Source organism: Arvicanthis niloticus, chromosome 5 (genome assembly GCF_011762505.2).
Source record: "Arvicanthis niloticus isolate mArvNil1 chromosome 5, mArvNil1.pat.X, whole genome shotgun sequence".
NCBI lineage: Eukaryota > Metazoa > Chordata > Mammalia > Rodentia > Muridae > Arvicanthis > Arvicanthis niloticus.
The window spans coordinates 37807241-37827077 of record NC_047662.1 but is presented as its reverse complement, the minus strand read 5'-3'; the positions used below and the strand labels follow the sequence as shown (position 1 = coordinate 37827077).

Sequence of the window (19837 nt, the reverse complement as noted above, 5' to 3'; positions counted from 1 at the left end):
ACAAGACTCCTACTCATAAGCACTCGGCCAATCATCCACTTTCTACCATCACACTGCAAGTTAAGGTTTCGACAGCCTTCATCCCAGCACCTAGGATGAAGAGGCAGGCAGATATCTGTGAATTTCAGGTCAGCAAGGGCTACATAGTGAGATCCTGCTCAAAAAAATTTTTCCAACATATGAATTTTGGCTGGGACACAGTTACTCTACGGCAGTTAGAATATAAAATTGTGGATGAATTTTTCCCTTCATAATTAGCTTTATTTATATTTTATATATGTTTATATAGCATTTATATGTATACTATATAACAAAAATGTATAATATTTATATAATTATATAATTAGTATAATTGTACATTATATAATTGTAATACATTATATACTGTACCACTAAACTATACTAACAGCCCCAAATAATATATATATATATATATATACATATATATATATATTTTTTAAAAAGTATGATACACTTGAAATGGTTCTCTGTGAAACAAATTAGAGCAAGACAGCAGTCTTTCTCTGAAAAGGTCAGTAGCCATAGAAACTCCAGTATCTTGGTGTACAATATATATATAAACAAGGATCAAAGAATAGCACAGTATGAAGTCAGTCTGTTTAACCTGGCAGGCAATCTACCAATAATTCATATTGGGTTTGGGTAATTACCTCTTATTGCCTAGCCTGTAAAACAGTACTTTCCTTTTTTATGCTTGCCACATCATTTAAACTTCCCCTATCATTTAACACAAAGCTTAGTGTGTAAAACGTCCTTGGTAGCATTTGCAGCTCTTATTTCATTATACTTTAGCCTTTTCTGACTTAACAAATCAGTTCCCTTAATCTCTTCAAATATGGGATCATATTGCTCCTTTACTAGTAAAGTTAACTCTAGAATACCTGTCATAGCAATATTTGACAATCTTTTAACAAACTTACACACATTCATGATGGTGTACAATATGTAGATAAGGAAACTGAATTTCAGGAGACTAAATGGCTCAGTTGGGCTTGTTGCACTTAACATTACTCAAAGAAAAATTTAAAGATACCTGGAAATACAAGCTTTCTTAAAAATAAGCCATCTTTCCAATTTTAAAATAAAGCCATAAACATTTTCATTTTTCAGAAGCCTTGTTGCAACACTAGGGGGCAGCACAGAAGAGTACTTCCTGCCTGCTTAAAAAAGTGAGGTAATAGCCTGGTTTTATAGCAAGAAGAATTGTGTGGATGTGGCATGCAAATGAAGAATTGTATTTGCACCAGTCACAGCAGTATTTCTAGTTCCACCAATCGCAGGCCTTGTTTTGCACCAATATAAGCTTTCTGCTGAACCATGGGGGAAATACCTATCCATATGACCTAGGCAAGCCAGGTCCTCTGGTATTCTCTGAGGTTCATCTTAAATGGTATCCCCCAGAAATAGTGCAGGTTCTTGGGTGCTGGAGAAAAGCTCTCTGTGAAGTGTTGTGCAGTGGCAGTAAACAATCTACAGGTGGACCAGTTGGGCATGGTGGAATACGCCTGTAACCCTAGGTACTCAGGAGGCTGGGGCAAGACTCAAAGTTCCTGGCCAGCCTAAGAACTTTACCAAGACCTTGACCCAGGGGCTAGAGAGATGGCTCAGCAGTTAAGAGCACTGACTGTTCTTCCAGAGGTCCTGAATTCAATTCCTAGCAACCACATGGTGGCTCACAAACATCTGTAATGGGATTTGATGCCCTCTTCTGGTGTGTCTGAAGACAGAGACAGTGTACTCATATACAAAAAATAAATAATTTTTTTTTAAATGGAGGGGTTTGGGGCAGAGGATGTAGCTCAGTAGCGGAGCACTTATTTAACTCGCCAGTCCCAATACTGCAAAGACAAACACGGAAGAAAGAAAAGCTGTGCTGTCTTCAGGGCAGTCTTCTGGTTTGCCAAGGACAATCATTTTCCATTTTGGTATAAATGCACTGGAGCTGGGGACGTAGATTAGCTGGCAGGATGCTTATACAACATATACAATAGCTGTGGGTTCAAGCCCCAGAATGGCATAAACCAGGTGTGAGGTCCCATACCTATAATCCCAACACTTGAAGGGCAGAGGTAGGAAGATCTGCACATCCTTATTTACATAGTTCAAGATCAACTTGAACTATATGAGACCCTGTCTCAAAACAAGCAAGTATTTATGCATAACATAACATATACATTCTTAGAAGTCCAGTGTCAATAAAATGTTTAATTCACAATTTGCTGACATTTGAGTTCTCATGCTGTTTTAGTTGTTCAAAAGTTAATATATGCTTCAGCTTTTCCTTTGTTTCTTCTTGTTTTTCCTGGCCTTAAAACAACAACAACTACAACAACAAACAAAAAACAAACAAAAAACCAGAGATCTCTAAGCCAGCCTTGGCTGTCCTGGAACTAGCTCTGTAGACCAGGCTGGCCTCGAACTCACAGATATCCTCTGCTTCCCCAGTGGTGGGATTAATGGTGTGCTACTACCACCAGCACTGGGTTTCATAATCTTTTTTTTTTTTTTTTTTAAAGGTTTGTTTATGGGTTATGTATATGTGGCAGTCAGGGGTGGGTGTGCCCAAGGAGGCCAGAAGACAATTGTGATCTATCCAACCAGGATGCCAGCAACCAAGACCATCTGCAAGATCAGCAAGTGCTCTTAATCACTGCGCTATCTCTTCAGCCCCAGATTTTCCCTGTTAAAGAATTTACTTATTGTGTGCTAGTTACTCAACCCAGGACCTGTAAATGCTGGAGTCCTACACTATCACTTTAGCTGCATACTAACCTCCCAGAACAGTCTCAGATATACAGAAAAAAAAAAAAAATGAAGACACAGCACCTTCTATTCAACTCCCTTATTTTTAACATCTTATATAAGTATGTACATTTGTTTCTATTAACCCAACAGTGATACATTATTAACTTTAGTTAATTTAGACTTTAATGCATTTAGATTTTTTAGCTGCCTTTAAAAAAAAAAATACACAAAGTTTAATGTATATCTCTGGCTGTCCTGGAACTCACTCTGTAGACCAGGCTGGCCTCGAACTCAGAAATCCACCTGCCTCTGCCTCCCAAGTGCTGGAATTAAAGGCGTGCGCCACCACTGCCCGGCGATGTGCTTCCTTTTTAATTAAAAAAAAAAATTTTTTTAATTACAACGAATGCCTGATCATTTCAAAGATATGCAACTCGGACCTCTGGCTGCAGGCGCACACAATCACACACCATAACTTTTCCCAATATTTAGCACTGGAATTAAGTATAAATGGTCACCGATTTTTTCTGTTCAACGAGAAAGAATTTCCCAAAATTGGTAAGATCCTACTTAAGAAACAACTTAAAACAAATTTAACCTCCTCTATCTCTGATCATTCAAGGGCTTGAAAACTTTTTATTTTTCCCTGAGACAGAGTCTCACGTAGACCAAGTTGTTCTTTGATTTGCCACGTAGCTTAGACCACTTAGAACTGCCTCTCTGTCTCGAGGCACCCACCTCTTCAAAGTTGGGACTAAGGCGGTGCACCACCACACCCGACACTAGTTTCTCTGAGACAAAGTCTCTAATCAATTCCAGCTGTCTCCAACTCACAGCGAGCCTCCTGTCTCAGCACCTGCCTCCGGAGAGCGCAGGAATTACAAGGGAGGACCAACCTCCGCTGAGTCGATCCCCGCAGTCAGACTACAATCTATGGGTGAAGCACTTCCTGGTTAGTCAGTCGGGATTTTTTGTTTGTTTGTTTTTACTGCGCATGCGTTTGGCCAACGCCAGCCAACCCGGAACTTAACCGTTGACCAAATGAAGGTTTAAATCCTCAGAGTGGTGACACAGAGTTGCGGTGGCGCCCTCGGTTCTCTAAAGAACCTTGGGATAGGGCGAGCGCCAATCCCAGGCCGGGCTCTGATTGGTCGTCACAGCAGCAGCGGCTGCGTGACGCTCTTAGTACCGCCCCTGCAGCGGGACTAGCTGATCTTCTGGCCAATCAGTAGGCGTGGCGCGCCCTTCAGTTTCCTCCAGCCGCCGCTTGCCGCCTCAGTTCCCGCGACCCCAACGTCCCAGAGGCGGGGCCGCAGTCATCTGAGACGCTACTTGCATCCTGTCTCTGCGTGCCCAACAAACGGGCCCACTAACCAAACCATAGCTTGGCGGCGGCCGTGACAATAGCAACGGTGGATCTTTGTGCTCCTGGTTCCCCGAGGCGCCCTCCGGGCCCGGGAAGCACGGTGAGTAGCAAGCGGCCTTTAAAGTCGGAGTTAGCGCGGTGGGACCGATGGCCACAGAGCCGCCAGGGGAGAAAGAAGGCGGATCTCAGAACCTTGCCTGTTGTCTGCTAAAAAATGGGAAAGAAGTTTAAATTGTGACGTGCCTCAGATTACCTTCACTGTAGAAATTTCTTGGAGACTGGAACCCTGATCTTCGCTTTTGCATTCTTTCTATCTGGCCCAAACTGTATAAAGCATCTATTAAGTGTTTATAGTCTGTGGTCTACAGGAAGTAGACCTATGTCAAAAGTGAGGCGTGAACGTACTGTTTCAGAACGCAAAGACAGTAATGTCACCGTGAGAGACTGCACATTCGAGTTGGAGGTTGCATGATAGGGTTTAGTAGGAAATTCCAGAGGAGGGGGAGGACAGCCTGTCCAGTCCTATCGACTGCAGAAGGTTGAGTTAGAGCTGGAGGATGAGTAGTGACCAGCGGTTATGGTTGTAGTGATTGGGTAGGATCTTATCTATGAAGGGTTTTTATTTTGTATATGAAGAAAAACCGTTGACTTTCTAAGCAGGGAAAAAACATTTGTGTCTGCACTGGAGGGACTTGTCAGTAAATCTGGCAAGGCCGAGGAGGTCAGCTAAGGTGGGAGGATGGAAAGAACTTTCTATGGGTAAGAGGGAGAAAGGGTGACTTGATGATCCTCTTTTGCTACACAATGAAGACATTACCTGAGGAAAGTATTTTTGTTAGGTTTACATTTTGTACTGCTATAATCCCTTTAGCTTTATGTAACACCGTCAAGATGAACTAGTTATCAAATCTCATTTGGTGGTTTTCAAATGAGAAAGACCTGATGCATGAAAAGAGAGACATAGCATTTAAAAACACACCTGTTCGTGAGGAAAACTTTATATACTTTATGGAGGTAGAGTTATCAGTGTGATTACTGATAACATGATAACCAAGTGCTAAAGAAAAGCTTCTTAAAAAAAAAAAAAAAAGCCTGTATTTCAAGAAGTCCCATATCTCTGAGAGAATTTTTAGTTAATCCTTAAAAGTTATATCCAGTAGAACTTGATTCTCCCAAATTTTTTTAGCCTTGGACTATATAGAAAAGGTCTCTTCTAAATGACTTATACCTTTGTTATTTATCCTTTATCTTGAGTCAGACAATTCTTTTTTTTAAATGTCATTAGAGTTTTAACTGTATTTATTGTGTGTTCGTGTGCATGTGCATGTGTGGAGATCTGAGGATAACTTTCAGGAGTTGTTTCTCCTTTCTAGGAATCAAACTTGGGTTGTTAGTTTTGGCAGCAAGCACTTTTATCCTCTGAGCCATCTTACTGACCCTAGATTTTTATCTATTGTTATCATTGCTGTTGTGCTGTATAGGTGATATGAGTATGTGAGAGCAGACAGAAGTCTGCCCCACTGTGTGCATGTGGAGGTCAAAGAACAACTTTACAGATCTGTTGTTTCCACCGTGCATTCTGGGAATTGAATCCCTAGCCTTGCAATAGCAAGTACTAAGCCTCCTCATCTACTTCACACAGTATATTTTTGCTAAAATAGAAACAATGCGCAGAAGGTAAAATATTAAGACTTAAAAAGTACAGTAAATGCTGGCTGGCTTGGTACTGCACACCTGTAGCCCAGCACTTCGGGGCAAGCCTCATGATCCCCAAAAAGACCAAACAGGAAAATTTATGATACATTTTTATAAGCAACTATAATGAACATATTCATGAACAATCACACTCTTGTGACAATGAATGGGAAGGTCTCTGTCCCCACAAATTGACTTGTGAAATAAACTAAGGTTTTGGTTTGGATCCATAGTCACATTACTGGGTATTCTCACCATTGTTCTGTATACCTTTATCTTCCGCCTCTCTTTAGTTTCACGTCCATATGTCTAATTTCCAACTGGATAGGTTCATTCAGTACTAATGAAGCAAAGTATAGACTGTGTAGTCCTTTGTCTACAGGTCAGCATTCACTGTTTTCTTTTGCTTGTTTTTTAAGACTGGGTCTCTCGTTATAGCCCTGACTGAAATCACTATGTAGACCAGGCTGGCCTCAGACCCAGAAATCTCTCTGCCTGCCTCTGCTTTCCAAGTGCTGGGATTAAAGTTCTGTGCCACAAAACCTTACATTATAGGAAGAAAGAGATTTGGGGGGAACATAATGTGCTTTCTTTAATGAATAGGTATATTTGTTGCTAAATTAAATATTAAGGTTACTTTATAGGCTATTTGAATGGCTGGAGTATGAAAGCAATCAAAATATTAACATCTAGTCTTATATTTTTCTCTGTATTGGACATTGAATATAGGTCTTACACAGAATAGACAAGTATGCTACATCCTGAGATTTACATGCATTTAATCTTATTAATTTATAGTTACTTTTCATATAAGCAACTTAATTTTGCCAATTATTTTGTTACTATATGGTTAAGAATGGTCCTCATTTGCTACAATGTTCTTCTATGTTTAACAATACTTCTTTATTTCTGTAAGGTACTGAGGATTACCAATTGAATAAATCACTCACCAAATATAGAGCCTGTAGTTCCTTCAGCCTGTAGTCCCAGATGAATACCAGGTACAGAGACTTTATTTTATTGAGTATATATTTAGATATTTTATTATTTATGTGTATGAGTGTTTTGCTTATATGTATGTATGTATTAGCAACATAGACATTTCTGGTGCCCAAGAAGGCCAGCAGAAGGCATCTGATCCCTTGGAATTGGAGCTATAGTTGGTTGTGAGTTGCCTGTGAGTGCCAGGAAGTCAATCTGGGTCCTCTGCTAGAGCAGCAAGTGCTCTTAATCGCTGAGCTATCTATCTCTCCAGGCCCTTTTTTAGTTTTTTGAGACAAGGTTTCATGTAGTCTTGACTGGCCTCACACTTACTCATTCAGTTCTTCTGCCTCGACCTCCCAGTAGCTAGGATGATAGGCGTGTGCCACTGTGCCTGGCTCTTTAGTTAGTTATTTGAGGTGGAAGTCTCGCCATGTTTCTGAGGCTGGTCTTAAAACACTGGACTCATTTAAATACTCCTTCCTCAGTCTCTCAAGCTTTGGGACCTCAGGTATATGCTGCCGTGCCTAGCTTCAAAATATTTTGACAAAGTGTTTTATTACAACTGTCAACATTAGCTTGAGAAGGAATACTGGAAGAGAAGAAAGAACACAGTCTTCAGAACCTGGAGTACCTGGCTCCACAGTTAAGGTGACTCCCTTGTTCTTGTTCATTCACTATGCCCCTCGCTGTAAGACGAGGATGGTGATTACCAGGAGGTATTAAGAAGGCCTGTTAAATGAAAGGTGTGGGCATACGTAGGCACTTAGTAAATACTAGCTCCCTTTCCTCTTTTACTTTATATAGATGTTTTTGTTGATAAGAAATTACCTGAACTGAGGCTATAAATTAGAAGATTGCTCATTTCCACCCTTAGAGGAATGGAAAGTTTTGGGGGTTCCTTCTTTCTAAGCACTGAGTCCTCACATTGGCCATCCCAAGATTCTCCATGTTTCCTGAAGTGATTCTTTTTATGTCGTAGGGAGGAGGAGCTGGCCACCTGTCCCTGCTTTTCTTAGTCTGTTATTCCATGGAGAACCTGGCAGCCTGGCTTAGGTGACTTAGTTCTTTCGACCATTATTTCTCCTTAGAGAAAAACAACTAATGCTGGCATATGGATTTTTTTTTTCTTCTAAACTACTGTTATGCCCATGGGGAGCTTTTATATTCTCTGTTGCTTTCTTTGTGCCAGATGTTTTTGATGAAAACAATAGGAAACATGGCCCAGGGAGGCTATCTTATTTCTTTTACTTTAATCTTGACCCTTCTGTTGGATCATAGTGCTGTAGTTTTTTCTTTTTTTAATTTGTTTGTTTTGAGACAGGTTCTCTCTACATAGCCTTGACTCTCCTGAAACTCACTATGTAGACAAGATTGGTTTCAAAGTCAGAGGTCTACTTCCCTTTGCCTCCCAAGTGCTGGCGTTAAAGTGTATGGCATTACTGCCTGGACCCATGCAGTACTTTTTAAATGAATATAAAATACAGCATAGAAGTGTTAATCAATCTGTTGTCATATAGTTAATAAGTGATATAGTTAGGATTTCAGCTGACATGACTCTTTATTATGCTAAGAAAATAAACCCAAAGTATTATTGTTGATTGATCTTTAAAGGAACCATGGACTATGGAAAATGAGAAGAAGAAAAAAAGCAGCATTGAACACTTAAATATAAATTAGAGATAATTTTAAGGCATTTTATGTATGTGTTCAATAGTCAGCATAACTCTTCAGGAAAGCATTGGTGGGTGGTCTTTTTGTCATAATCAAGTCCTTAACGTAGTTCCCCTTAACTTTTTCTGGCTGGCCTGGAATTCCTAGTCTTGGCCTCCTAAGGACTTGGAATGTGTGGCAAAGAAAATTAACTTTCTTAAAAAAATGTATTCTTTTTTGCTTTTCCTTGTACTTTAATTGTTTTTTTGTTTTTTTTTTTAAGGTTTTCTTCAAGCAAGATGGTACCTTTCCACTTTCCCCCATCAAAATTGGCACTTTGGAACCCAATGCCAATTGGAGAGTGCATCTACTTACATCTCAGTTACTACAGGTATGTTTCTCTTTTCAAATCAAACCAGTGTAAGCTGAATCATAATAAATAAGACAGACTTGATTTTTATTACTGATCACAAGTTGGGCTGCCTAAATTCCAAAGTCCATTTTTTTCCTTGTATTTGTGTGTGTGTGTGTGTGTGTGTGTGTGTGTGTGTGTGTCCCCACTTGTAGAAGCCGAAGGTTGATATTCAGTGTCTTCTCCTATTGCTCTTCACCTTATCCTTTGAATCAGGATCTCACTGCATCTGGAGCTTGCCTTTTGAGCAGCCTACTGGCAAGCTCATCCCCTTCCCCACTCCAGCAAATACTGGGTGATACATATTATGACACTGCACCCATCTTTTATGTGGATATTGAAGATCCAAATCAGGTTCTTGTGCTTGTATGGTAGGAACCAGATTCTAAAACTTGAAGCTTGAGCTGGAAAGATGACGGAGCCAGTTGAGACACTTGCCCTCACAATCTGAAACTTGTTGAGTTTCATCAAGATGCTGTAAAGTGGTCCATTCCACATTTTACCTAAATACAAAATATACTTATATAAAAAATACCTTCAGACTATGTGTATAAGATATTTGTAAACATCAATGAACTTAAGTGTTTAGATTTGAGTTCCATCTCTAAGATTTTGTATATACATATATTCCTAAACTTGAAGTACTGTGGTCTCAAGTATTTCAGGAAAACAATGCTCAACCTGTTCGTTTGTTTTTCTTTTTAAACTTTCTCACTAAAAGTTTGTATAAAACTTTTATACATAAAATTCCATCTGCTTATTAAATTTTCCTTATGCCTTTGAGAAATGATCTTAATTTCACAGTTAAAATATTTTACAAATCTAAGGTTCTAAGTATTGTAGAAATATCTCCTGTACTTCAGCATGGTATCTGTGTAGAACCTTGAGAAGATAGAACAGAGATGGAATTCATCAAGTTAGAAGGAATATAATACTGTAGTTCTGTGTAGGATCTTCTGAAAGAAGTTTAGATTTAAAGTAATGATGATCAATTGAGATATTGTCTAAGGACCTACTTACTAAAAGGAGTGTTCTGCAGCGGATAGATTATAGTGCAGAGAGCCAAGTCAGTCTGTAAGGTTCTTATCAGTAACCAGATTTGGGCCATAATGATTTTAAGGTACTTTTAAGTGGAGTCAGACTGTCTGGGCACTCAACTCCAGAGCCTACCAATTCTTACTTAAATAACTCCAATAAAGTCATAAAAAATCAGTTTCTTTATTTATAAAATAAATGAAAAATTACCATAAAAGGATTGTGTGTGTGTGTGTATGTATGTGTATGTGTACATGTGTATACATAGCCCCTAGAGTGTTTCATGTACTTGAACATGCTAAGCAAACACTCCACTACAAGGGCAACATATGATCCTTTGCTGATACTTTAAAATTTTTCCAGACAAGGTCTTACTTACTGCATAGCTCTAGGTGGCCTGAAATTCACTCTGTAGACCAGACTAGCCTTAATCTCACAAAGGTCTGCCCATCTCTGGATGTGTTTTGTTTTATTTGTTTTGTTTTGTTTTGTTTTGTTAGAGTAATATTTTTTAAAATTATCTGGTCTTTCTTTCTGGCTTCTTGTTCCTAGTACATATTATAGTTTCCCTTTTATATTTTTTTAAACTTTTATGGATTTATTTTATTTTTTAAAGAATTGTTTATTTACTTTATGCATATGAGTACACTGTAGCTGTCTTCAGACACACCAGAAGAAGGGTATCAGATCCCATTACAGATGGTTGTGAGCCACCATGTCGTTTCTTGGAATTGAATTCAGGACCTCTGGAAGAGCAGTCCGAGCTCTTAACCTCTGAGCCATCTCTCCTGCCTGATTCATTTTATTTTTAATAATATTAGTGCAGATGCCGAAGAGGCCAGATCCCCTTTAGCTAGAATTACAGGTGATCGTGAGCCACCTGACAGTGCTGGGATTGAACTCAGGTCCTTTGGAAGGGCAGTATGAGCTCTTATCTACTAAGCCATCTTCTTGGCCTCCACCCCCAACCCATGCCCCCTTTTAAAGACAGGATCTTGTTACATAGCTCTAGCTGGCTTGAATCTAATCACTGTGTAGATCAGATTGCCCTCAAACTCTGAGATGCCTGCACCTTCTGAGTTCTGAGATTAAGGGTTCATGACACCATGACTAACTGTTTTGTTTTAAATATATTTATTTAAGTTTTGTATTCAAGAGTGCTGGGATCAGACATAAATGATATGTAAAGAAGTGAATGTGACTATTTTTGTCAAACTTTATTTACAGAAGCATATTAGCTTCCTAGTTTGTCAGTTTGTATCCTGGCCCAGGTTAGGCAAGACCCTGGGGGGCATTTGAACATTTTTTTGTCAGCTTATGGTCAGTCTAGTTTCCAGGTGACCTTGACTACCTCTTGCCTTTTATAGGGTTTCTTGACTAGGGATCTCCAGATGATTGTCTTTGTGTACATTTTTAAAATTGAAGGTTTTTGTTTAATGTGGACATTTTCTAGTGTGGACATTAGGTATACCACATTTATAAAAGACTTTTCTTATTTTTCAGAAAGCCAAAGCTTATGGTAACTGAAAAAGCCATCCGACTTGCTTATCGTCATGCTAAGCAGAGTAAAAAAAATGTGCCATGCTTTTTACTTGGTTCTCTCACAGTGGATGAAGGTAATATGTTGCTTTTATTTTTTTTAAATGTGTGTGTGTGTGTGTGTGTGTGTGTGTGTGTGTGTGTGTGTGTAAATATTTTGCTAAAATGTAGTTCTGCTTCGCAGTTTTATATTTTTAATTAGCATGCTATATAATAGAAATATTTTTGTTCTGCAGATGAAGAAGGTGTGACATTGACCATAGATCGCTTTGATCCTGGCCGAGAAATACCTGAATGCTTAGAAAGAACTCCTACTGCTTCTCTTCCTGGAGATTTCCTGATCCCCTGCAAAGTTCATACTCAAGGACTTTGTTCAAGAGATAGGATAGTTCATAATGCAGATGACTTCAGTTCAGCTTTAAAGGTGAAATTGATTGATATTATTCTTTCTTACAATAGTTTTTGAAATTATGACATAATTGCATCATCTCTTCCTGTCCTCCCTCCAACCCCTCTCATGTACATCCCTTCCCACTCAAATTTATGGCCTTTCAAAAAGTTATTGTTAGGGACACACACACACACACACACACACACACACACACACACACATACTTCAGCCTACTTTGTATCATGTTACCCTGGCACCAACAGCTTCATATTGGATAACCAATTAGTGTGCAGTTCTCTAGGGAAGACTGTCTCCCACTCTCAACATTTCCCAGTTGCCCGAAGCTCTTTGTCTAAGACTGAGACCTCATAAGATTTCTCCCTGCCATGTTAGCATGTCTCTGGGTGTTTTCACCATTCTTTGCAACTTGTTTAGGCAGCCATGTTGATGGGACTTCATTTACGTAGCCTCTCTGACATTTCTAGTAGAAACAGTCTCACATGAAATGTCCTATTCTCTGCCTCTTAACCATTATTTTGTCCTTTTCAGCAATGATTCCTGGGCCTTAGGTGCAGGAGTTATGTTACAGGTATCCCAGTTGGGACTTATTTTCTTTGCATTTTGACTAGTTGTGGATTTCTGGTCCCCATCTGTCACAAAGAGAAGTTTCTTTGATGAGGTGTAAGAGTACATGTACCTGTGTATAAAGGATAAATATTTAGAATGTACTTAGTTTAGGAATTACGCAGTTTAGTAAATTTGCAGTTGAAGGTTTTCCAAAATCCATGACTTTTATAGCCCTGGGTAGTGATTTCCCTCTTGAGTGAGCCTGAAGTCCAATTAGAAAGCTGTTCGTTACCACCAAGGTATGTGTGCTTCTACTGCTCCCTTAAGGATATTGAGCCATGCTGGTCCTTGTGGTTCATGGGTGTCATACATACCTGGGTAGGACTGTTTGCTTGCCTTCCTTGGAAGTTTGCATGGCACCTTGTGGTGCTGTGAAAACTAGTAGGACGCTTTGGGTCAGAGCCAACTCGGGTCCTATGTCCTGTGTCTGAAGTATAGATGACATTATTTTTAATTATATATGAGAATCTCAATGTGTGTGGTTTATAGTATTTCGATAAATCTGTATTTGAGAATTATTTGTAATGATATGTGATTGAATCACTGTGGACTTAAAAATCAAAGGTAATGTAGTTTCTTGAGGTAGAGATGGGTAATATTCCAGAAGAGGAAGCAGTGGGACCAAGACAGGAAAGAGAGTTCAGGATGTGCTCAGGGTTGCCAGTGGGATACAGACTTTCACTAAAGTCAGTTAGACTGGAGTATAAATTTAGTCAAATTATAGAGAGCTTTATTAGATGAAGAAATTTCTTTTGTGTGTATAGTTATTAGAGATTTCTGAAAAGAAACAGTTCTGTCAGATCTGATCAAGCAGGCTCACTGAAGTCAGAGAATGATTGACTAGTTTGGATGTATATTAGATTTTGTGTGTGTGTGTGTGTGTGTGTGTGTGTGTGTGTGTGTATGTGTACAAATATACACGCGGTGGTAGCTCTAAGAATAAAAAGGGCACAGTAGTTATGGCTAAATATGGAAGAAGAGCTACCCCAATTTGGATAATGAGAAAGGAACCAAAAAGGAATGATTGAGATTCCCTAAGGCTGAGTCATAATTATGTTACAAACCCCACCACCCCAATATAGTGAAACTTATTAGGGTGGTAGTTACCCAGCATGAATTTAAAGAGCTGCTAGGACATCCACGTTGGAAATGTATGATGGAGCTGAGAACTTGCTTTGATTAAATTATTAAATTATTCACACAATCTTTGATCACGTGGAAGAAATGAGAAGTGAAATGTTGTGAATTAGAATTAATTTAATTTTGCTAATGTAAGATATCACAGAGGTATATGTAGCAATGTTAAATGAGCTTTAAAAATATGGATGCATTTCAGAGTTTCAAAATAATTATAAACTATTGATTCCTCAGGCTTTACAATACCATGTGTGTAGCAGAGATCTCTTGGACTGTGGGAAGCTGCTTTACTTACAAGCCCAGGTCACCCCCAGGGAGAGTGTGGACGGTGTGGATTTTAGCTTGCAATGGACAGCAGTAACTCTAGCAAATTCTTTCAAGTGTGTACCTGTGAAGCCTATCCCCATTATTCCTACAGCACTGGCAAGAAACTTAAGTAGTAATCTGAATATTTCTCAAGTTCAGGGAACCTATAAACATGGGTAAGTAAAAGATCGTTAGTTTAAGCTCCTAAATATTGATTGAATTAATATATTTTTCAATAATAATTCCTATAATCAGTTTACATGTCAAAGATCCATGTCTCTGTAGGGAAAGTGGATTTTGTGTTTTGTTATCATACTCTTTGGTAGCAGTCGGAAGAGTATCGTGTTCAGAGGATTAGTTATCCCTCTCTTAATGCATTTTCTTTCACCGAAATGTCACATTTGTCCTATCAAGCTGCCTGGATACTTGCATACTTATAGTAACAGGAATGTCACATTTTTCAGTAGCATAATTGGTTCTGAAATTGTTCTCATTAGTGTTAACACTATTTAAAAGTAATATGTGAGTAAAATATTTTAAGTATGTAATCCTAAATGACTATTTTAATAGTTCATACTGGCCTCCTTTTCATCCACTACCAAAAATAGAGTTTTATTTAAATAAAACTGAGTTTCAAGACTCAGTTTGCATTTTTGGGTTGAAAGCACATACTTAAAATTATTCTCACTGAAGTTTCTTTTGTTTAGATATATCACTATGGATGAAACACGCAAATTGTTACTTTTGCTGGAATCAGATCCCAAGGTTTATTCTCTACCATTAGTGGGAATGTAAGTATTATTGTACTTAAGAAAACCTCTCAGCTTAGTGTGTATCCAGATAATTGGGAAAATCAAGTGTATTATGAGTATGAGCTCATCTTTTGTTGTTGTTTTTTATGTTTGGTTGTGGGTTTTTTTGTTTGTGTTGGTTTGTTTTTGTTTCTTGTTTTTTGTTTTGTTTTGGCGGCAGAGCCTTTCTTTTTCTTTTTTTTTTTTTTTTTTTTTTTTTTTTTTTTTTTTTTTTTTTTTTGGTTTTTTCGAGACAGGGTTTCTCTGTATAGTCTTGGCTGTCCTGGAACTCACTCTGTAGACCAGGCTGGCCTCGAACTCAGAAATCTGCCTGCCTCTGCCTCCCAAGTGCTAGGATTAAAGGCGTGCGCCACCACCGCCTGGCACGGCAGAGCCTTTCTATGTAGCCCTGGCTGCCCTGGAACTCACAGAGATCCTCCTGCTTCCAGAGTGCAGGATTAAAGGAGTGTGCCATCTCACCTGGCTTGAGCTCATTTTATAAAGCTACAAAAACTGGTGCTTCTTAAGCTTCAGTATTTTAATATTAAGCAGCTAAATAATATTTCTGAATCCTAGTTGAAGTTGAAGGTCTTCAGCCTTCAATTCAAATATTATTGTACTTTCTTAAGTACAATAATAATTAAATTTGTCTTTATAGAGAATCCAGGGCTCAACATAATAGAATTTAATATCTGTTGAGAGGCAGTTGTACAGAAATTCCCTTTAGTGTTAATGGTTTTCTCTTTGCAGTTAGTGGGTTAATGACATTGAGAAAGACGATTCAGAGACTTGTATTTATTCAGTATCTATTACATGTTTTCTAAATATATAGCATGTTTGGTCTGTGTTAGTGCTTAAAATCCCTTCTCAAAGAATTTAAACTCAAACTCAGATGATATTCTCAGAGAGAGAGACAGAGACAGACAGAGACAGAAAAAGATCACAAAAGAGAAAAAATATTTAGAAATACAAAAGATTAGACAATAACGAGTATATAGTTTACCTCTGAAATGAACACTGAAAAATAAACACAGTGCTTGTGACTGGGCAGTGATGGGTGGCATGCACCTTTAATCTCTTCACTTGGGAGACTGAGGCAGATGGATCTCTGTGAGTTCAAGTCCAGCTTGGTCTACAGAGCAAGTTCTAGAACAGCCAAGAATACACAGAGAAACCCTGTCTTTAAAAAAAAAAAAAAACAAAATTAATTAATTAACTAAAAAGAAGTAATTATAGCATTTTGTTTGGTTGGTTTTTGAGGCTGGATTTCTCAGGGTAGCCATTGCTGTCCTAGACCTTGCCCTGTCTTCCTGGTTGGCCTCCAACTCAGAGATCTGCCTGCCTCTGCCTCCCAAGTGCTAGGAATGAAGGCATGTGCCTCCACCACCTGACAGTTGTGGGCATTTTCTTGTAAGGTATCTGTATATTTTGGGAAATCTATATGTATATATTACAGCATTTTAACCTCTTCACAATTCCTAGTTTTAGGCCACAAACTTTGGTCTCCTCTAATTTTTTTCATTTCCAGTAAATGCTAGTTTATTCAGATATCTGTCTTTCTCTCCACAAACCATTTTTTTCTCCCACATTCAAGTGGAAGAGAATAAATACTGCGTACTTGTCTCTTTCTATATGTAGATGTGATATGTTTATGTTGCCATAGATACCAGTGTAGTCTGCCTCTGAATTGGCAATGTGATTTTTTTATTTGTCAAGTTTTTAATGTACTGCATCAAGGATCGATCCTGGGAAGGATGTGATCCAAAGTGTGTTAATTTTAAATGACTGTAGGGGTTTTTCTTTTTATTTTGAGGTAAGATCTCCCCGTGTAGCCCCTGCTACCCTAGAATTTGCCTCAGCCTCCAGCAGTTGGGATTATAGGTGCGTGCCACCATACTTGACTGATGATGTACTTTCTGTCTTTGTCTTTTAGCTGGCTGTCTGGAATTATACACATCTATAGCCCTCAGGTATGGGCTTGCTGCTTGAGATACATGTTCAGTTCTTCTATTCAGGAAAGGCAAGTGATATTTTATTCTATAATATTTTAGTTTGATTGCTTCTGTTTATAGTATATTGGTTTCAGTTAAAATTTATACAGTTTTAATCTTTTATAATACATAATAAATGTACACTTTTAAGGAAAATAAGCCTCATATTAAATGAGACCAAGTTGTAAGAAAGTAAGCTTGTAACGATCATGAGTAGGCATAGGATGTGTTAACTTCAGAGGCACCGAGTGAAAGATCACACAGGAAGTATGGCTGTACAGAAGGACAGAGTTGGGATGTTAGCTCAAGACAGATGAATGGAAAGTCTTTGCTTTTTCTTCAGTCTTTTGAGACAGGTCTTAATCTGTAGCCAAGATGGTTTTAAACTCACTGTGTGGCCCAGATAGACTTTGAACTCAAGGCAATCTTAACTGCCCTAGCCTCTTGGAGAACTGCAGGTGTGAGCTGTTATTTTAGGTTACAGAAGCCTTGACAACTAGTCAAGTAAAGTACTTGACTTTGCTAGTCTAGTAAAGGAAGCATACTTTTGTCCAGCATTTATGACATTTCTGGGTGTTGTCTTTTGCTAGTGTCTCTTGCACTATGCTTCTTTCTCATATTAATTTGTAAAGTCATGCACTTCTCTCATTCCTCTCTTTCTGCACATATAAATATTTAGAGCAAAACTTTCTTCCCTTGAATTGTCATTTCATTTAATTTTTAGTTAATGGTCTTTTCCCCAGACTGTTTTCTTTTTCCTGATGGTGCTGGGTCTCCAAGCCAAAGCTTTGTACAACTCTGATCTATACCCCAAGCTTTTTTTTTTCCCTCCATGTACATTGGTGTTTTGCCTGCATGTATGTCTGAGTGAGAATATTTGGTCTTTGAACTAGATCTACAGACAGTTGAGCTGACATGTGGATGCTGGGAATTGAACTTAACTCATTTGGAAGAGCCACCAGTGCTCCCAACTGCTGAGGCATCTCTCCAGCCCTCAACACCCTTTTAATTATTTTATTTTGTTGTGTTGTGCATTTTGTTTTAGGTGTGTTTTGCCTGCATGCTTGTCTCTATACTATTTGCATACTTGGTGCCCATGGAGGCCAGAAGAGAGCATTGTACCCCCAGAACTGGAGTTACAGGTGGTTGTACTACCAACTGAATGCTGGGAATCGAGCCCAGGTCCTCTAGAAGAGCATCAAGTGCTTTTAACTGCCAAGCCATCTCTTTAGCCCCAACCCCAAGGTTATTTTGTTTGTTTTGCTTTTTGTTTTTGTTTGTTTTTTGTTTTTTTAGTCAGATTCATCACTTTCCTTTCTTGCTTAGGCAGTTCACATCCTAGGAGTATAAATAAAAGAATCCCTGTATTTTTTTTCAAATGCTTTTATAGTTATACTTTTTATAATTTATTCAACTTCCCATGTGAATTTTATTTATTTGTACTCAAATAAGCCATACATAATGAAGCCTGCCTTACCTGTGATCCTAGCACTGGGAGGCTAAGGCAGAAGGATCAGTTTGAGGCCAGCCTGGGCTACATAACAAGTTTCAAGCCAGCCTACATTATCTTGAGTCCTTGTCCCAGAAACAAAAGAGAGAAAGGATGTTAAATGTTTTCTTTGTTTTTAAATTTTCATTATTTATTTTATGTGTATAGGGTATGGGTGTTTTATATACATGTATGTCTGTGCATCACATGCGCTCCTAGTGTTCATGGAGAAGAGGACACCTAGTGCCATGGGACTGGAGTTAGAGGTGGTTGTGAACTAACCTGTGGGTGCTGGGTATTGAACCCAGTTCTCTAGAAGAGGACCAAGGGCTCTTAACCACTGATCCATCTCTTCAGGGTGCTAAATATTAAGTTTATTAGACTGTAGATGTTCAGTAAAAGCTCAGGTGGGTGTTGAACTCCTGGACTCAAGTGATCCTTTTTACACTTGCAAGTAGCTAGCAGTGCATACCATAGAATGTTTCTTATTGAAAAATTAGTAACTTTGGGGGCTGGAGAGATGTCTCAGTGGTTAAGAGCACTGACTACACTTGCAGAGGGTTCTGGCTTGATTCCCAGGATCCTCATACTGGCTCTCTGCCTCCAAGGGCATCAGGCCTGCACATCATGTAGGTACAGACATAGAGATAAACATTTATTTATGTAAAAACAAATACATTTATTTTTTAATTGTTAACATTAAAAGGTAAGCATACATACTTTAAATAATCTACTGACTAGATTGGGAAACTTATCAAGGAGATCTTTCAGTATAATGTTATTATCACAAAAATTTAATTCAATGCTATTTTTTTGTTTAGGGTTTTTTCAGAATCTGGAAATTTCATCATAGTTCTTTATTCATTGACACATAAGGAACCTGAATTTTATGAGTGCCTTCTTTGTGACAGTAAGACACCTGACCTTCAGTTTCAGTTACTAACCAACAAGGAGACTTTTCATCTTTTCAATGTAAGTGCTTATGCTACCTGTGTGTGTTGTTTTTCTTATCACTCAGACCAAAATATCTGATGTAAGCCAGGAAGAGGAGATTTGTTACAGCTCACAGCTCAGGGACTTCAGTCCATGCGTGGTTGGCTGGTTGCATGGGCTAAAGCAGAGCATCATGGTAGAGGACTGATCAGTAGAAGAGAGCTACTCACTGCATGGCTAACCTGGAAGCATCACAGCAGGAGGACAGGCACTCCACTGTCTTTCCCCCTTGATTCAGTCAGGGCTTCAGCAAATGGGGTGGCATCAAGTGCACTCTGGGCATGTCTTCATCAGTTAGTCCACTCTGGAAACACCTTCACCAATAGCAAGCAGGGATGCCCACCCATGGAGGTGAATCAACTGAAGATTTACCATCAGTTCTTGTTCTTCCAATCGTTATTTTTCAGTAGCTTATACATTTATACATTGTATTATTTTGTACTGTTGAGGATTTGTTGTTGTTTTTGCTTTTCAAGATAGGGTTTCGCAGTATAAACAGCCTTAGCTTTCTGGACCAGGCTAGCCTCGAACTCACATAGATCTGCCTGCTTCTGTCTCCTGAGTGCTAAGATTAAAGGCGTACACCATCATGCTCAGATGAGGATTAATTTTGATTTTAGTTTTTCCTTGTTATCACTTATTTTTTAAAATATATGGTTATAATT

General features: G+C 38.7%; 1 protein-coding gene across 7 annotated transcripts in view; it reads left to right on the top strand.

The window, feature by feature from the left end:
- The first annotated feature begins 3972 nt into the window (after nt 1–3972).
- Stil (STIL centriolar assembly protein) overlaps nt 3973–19837 on the top strand; it is a 41687-nt gene continuing 25822 nt past the window's right edge. For 2 of the 7 annotated variants that reach the window (XM_076934432.1, XM_076934431.1), the window contains exons 1-8: nt 8230–8552; nt 8745–8852; nt 11412–11524; nt 11684–11871; nt 13837–14084; nt 14616–14699; nt 16633–16719; nt 19001–19151. In XM_076934432.1, the coding sequence (XP_076790547.1) occupies nt 8509–8552; nt 8745–8852; nt 11412–11524; nt 11684–11871; nt 13837–14084; nt 14616–14699; nt 16633–16719; nt 19001–19151 (1023 nt within the window). In that variant the 5' untranslated portion in view covers nt 8230–8508. Of the gene's footprint in view, nt 4233–6743; nt 6829–7316; nt 7460–8218; nt 8553–8744; nt 8853–11411; nt 11525–11683; nt 11872–13836; nt 14085–14615; nt 14700–16632; nt 16720–17770; nt 17936–19000; nt 19152–19837 lie in introns of those variants that run through there. The other 5 variants (XM_034502559.2, XM_034502560.2, XM_076934433.1 and 2 more) reach the window with 5 other exon arrangements.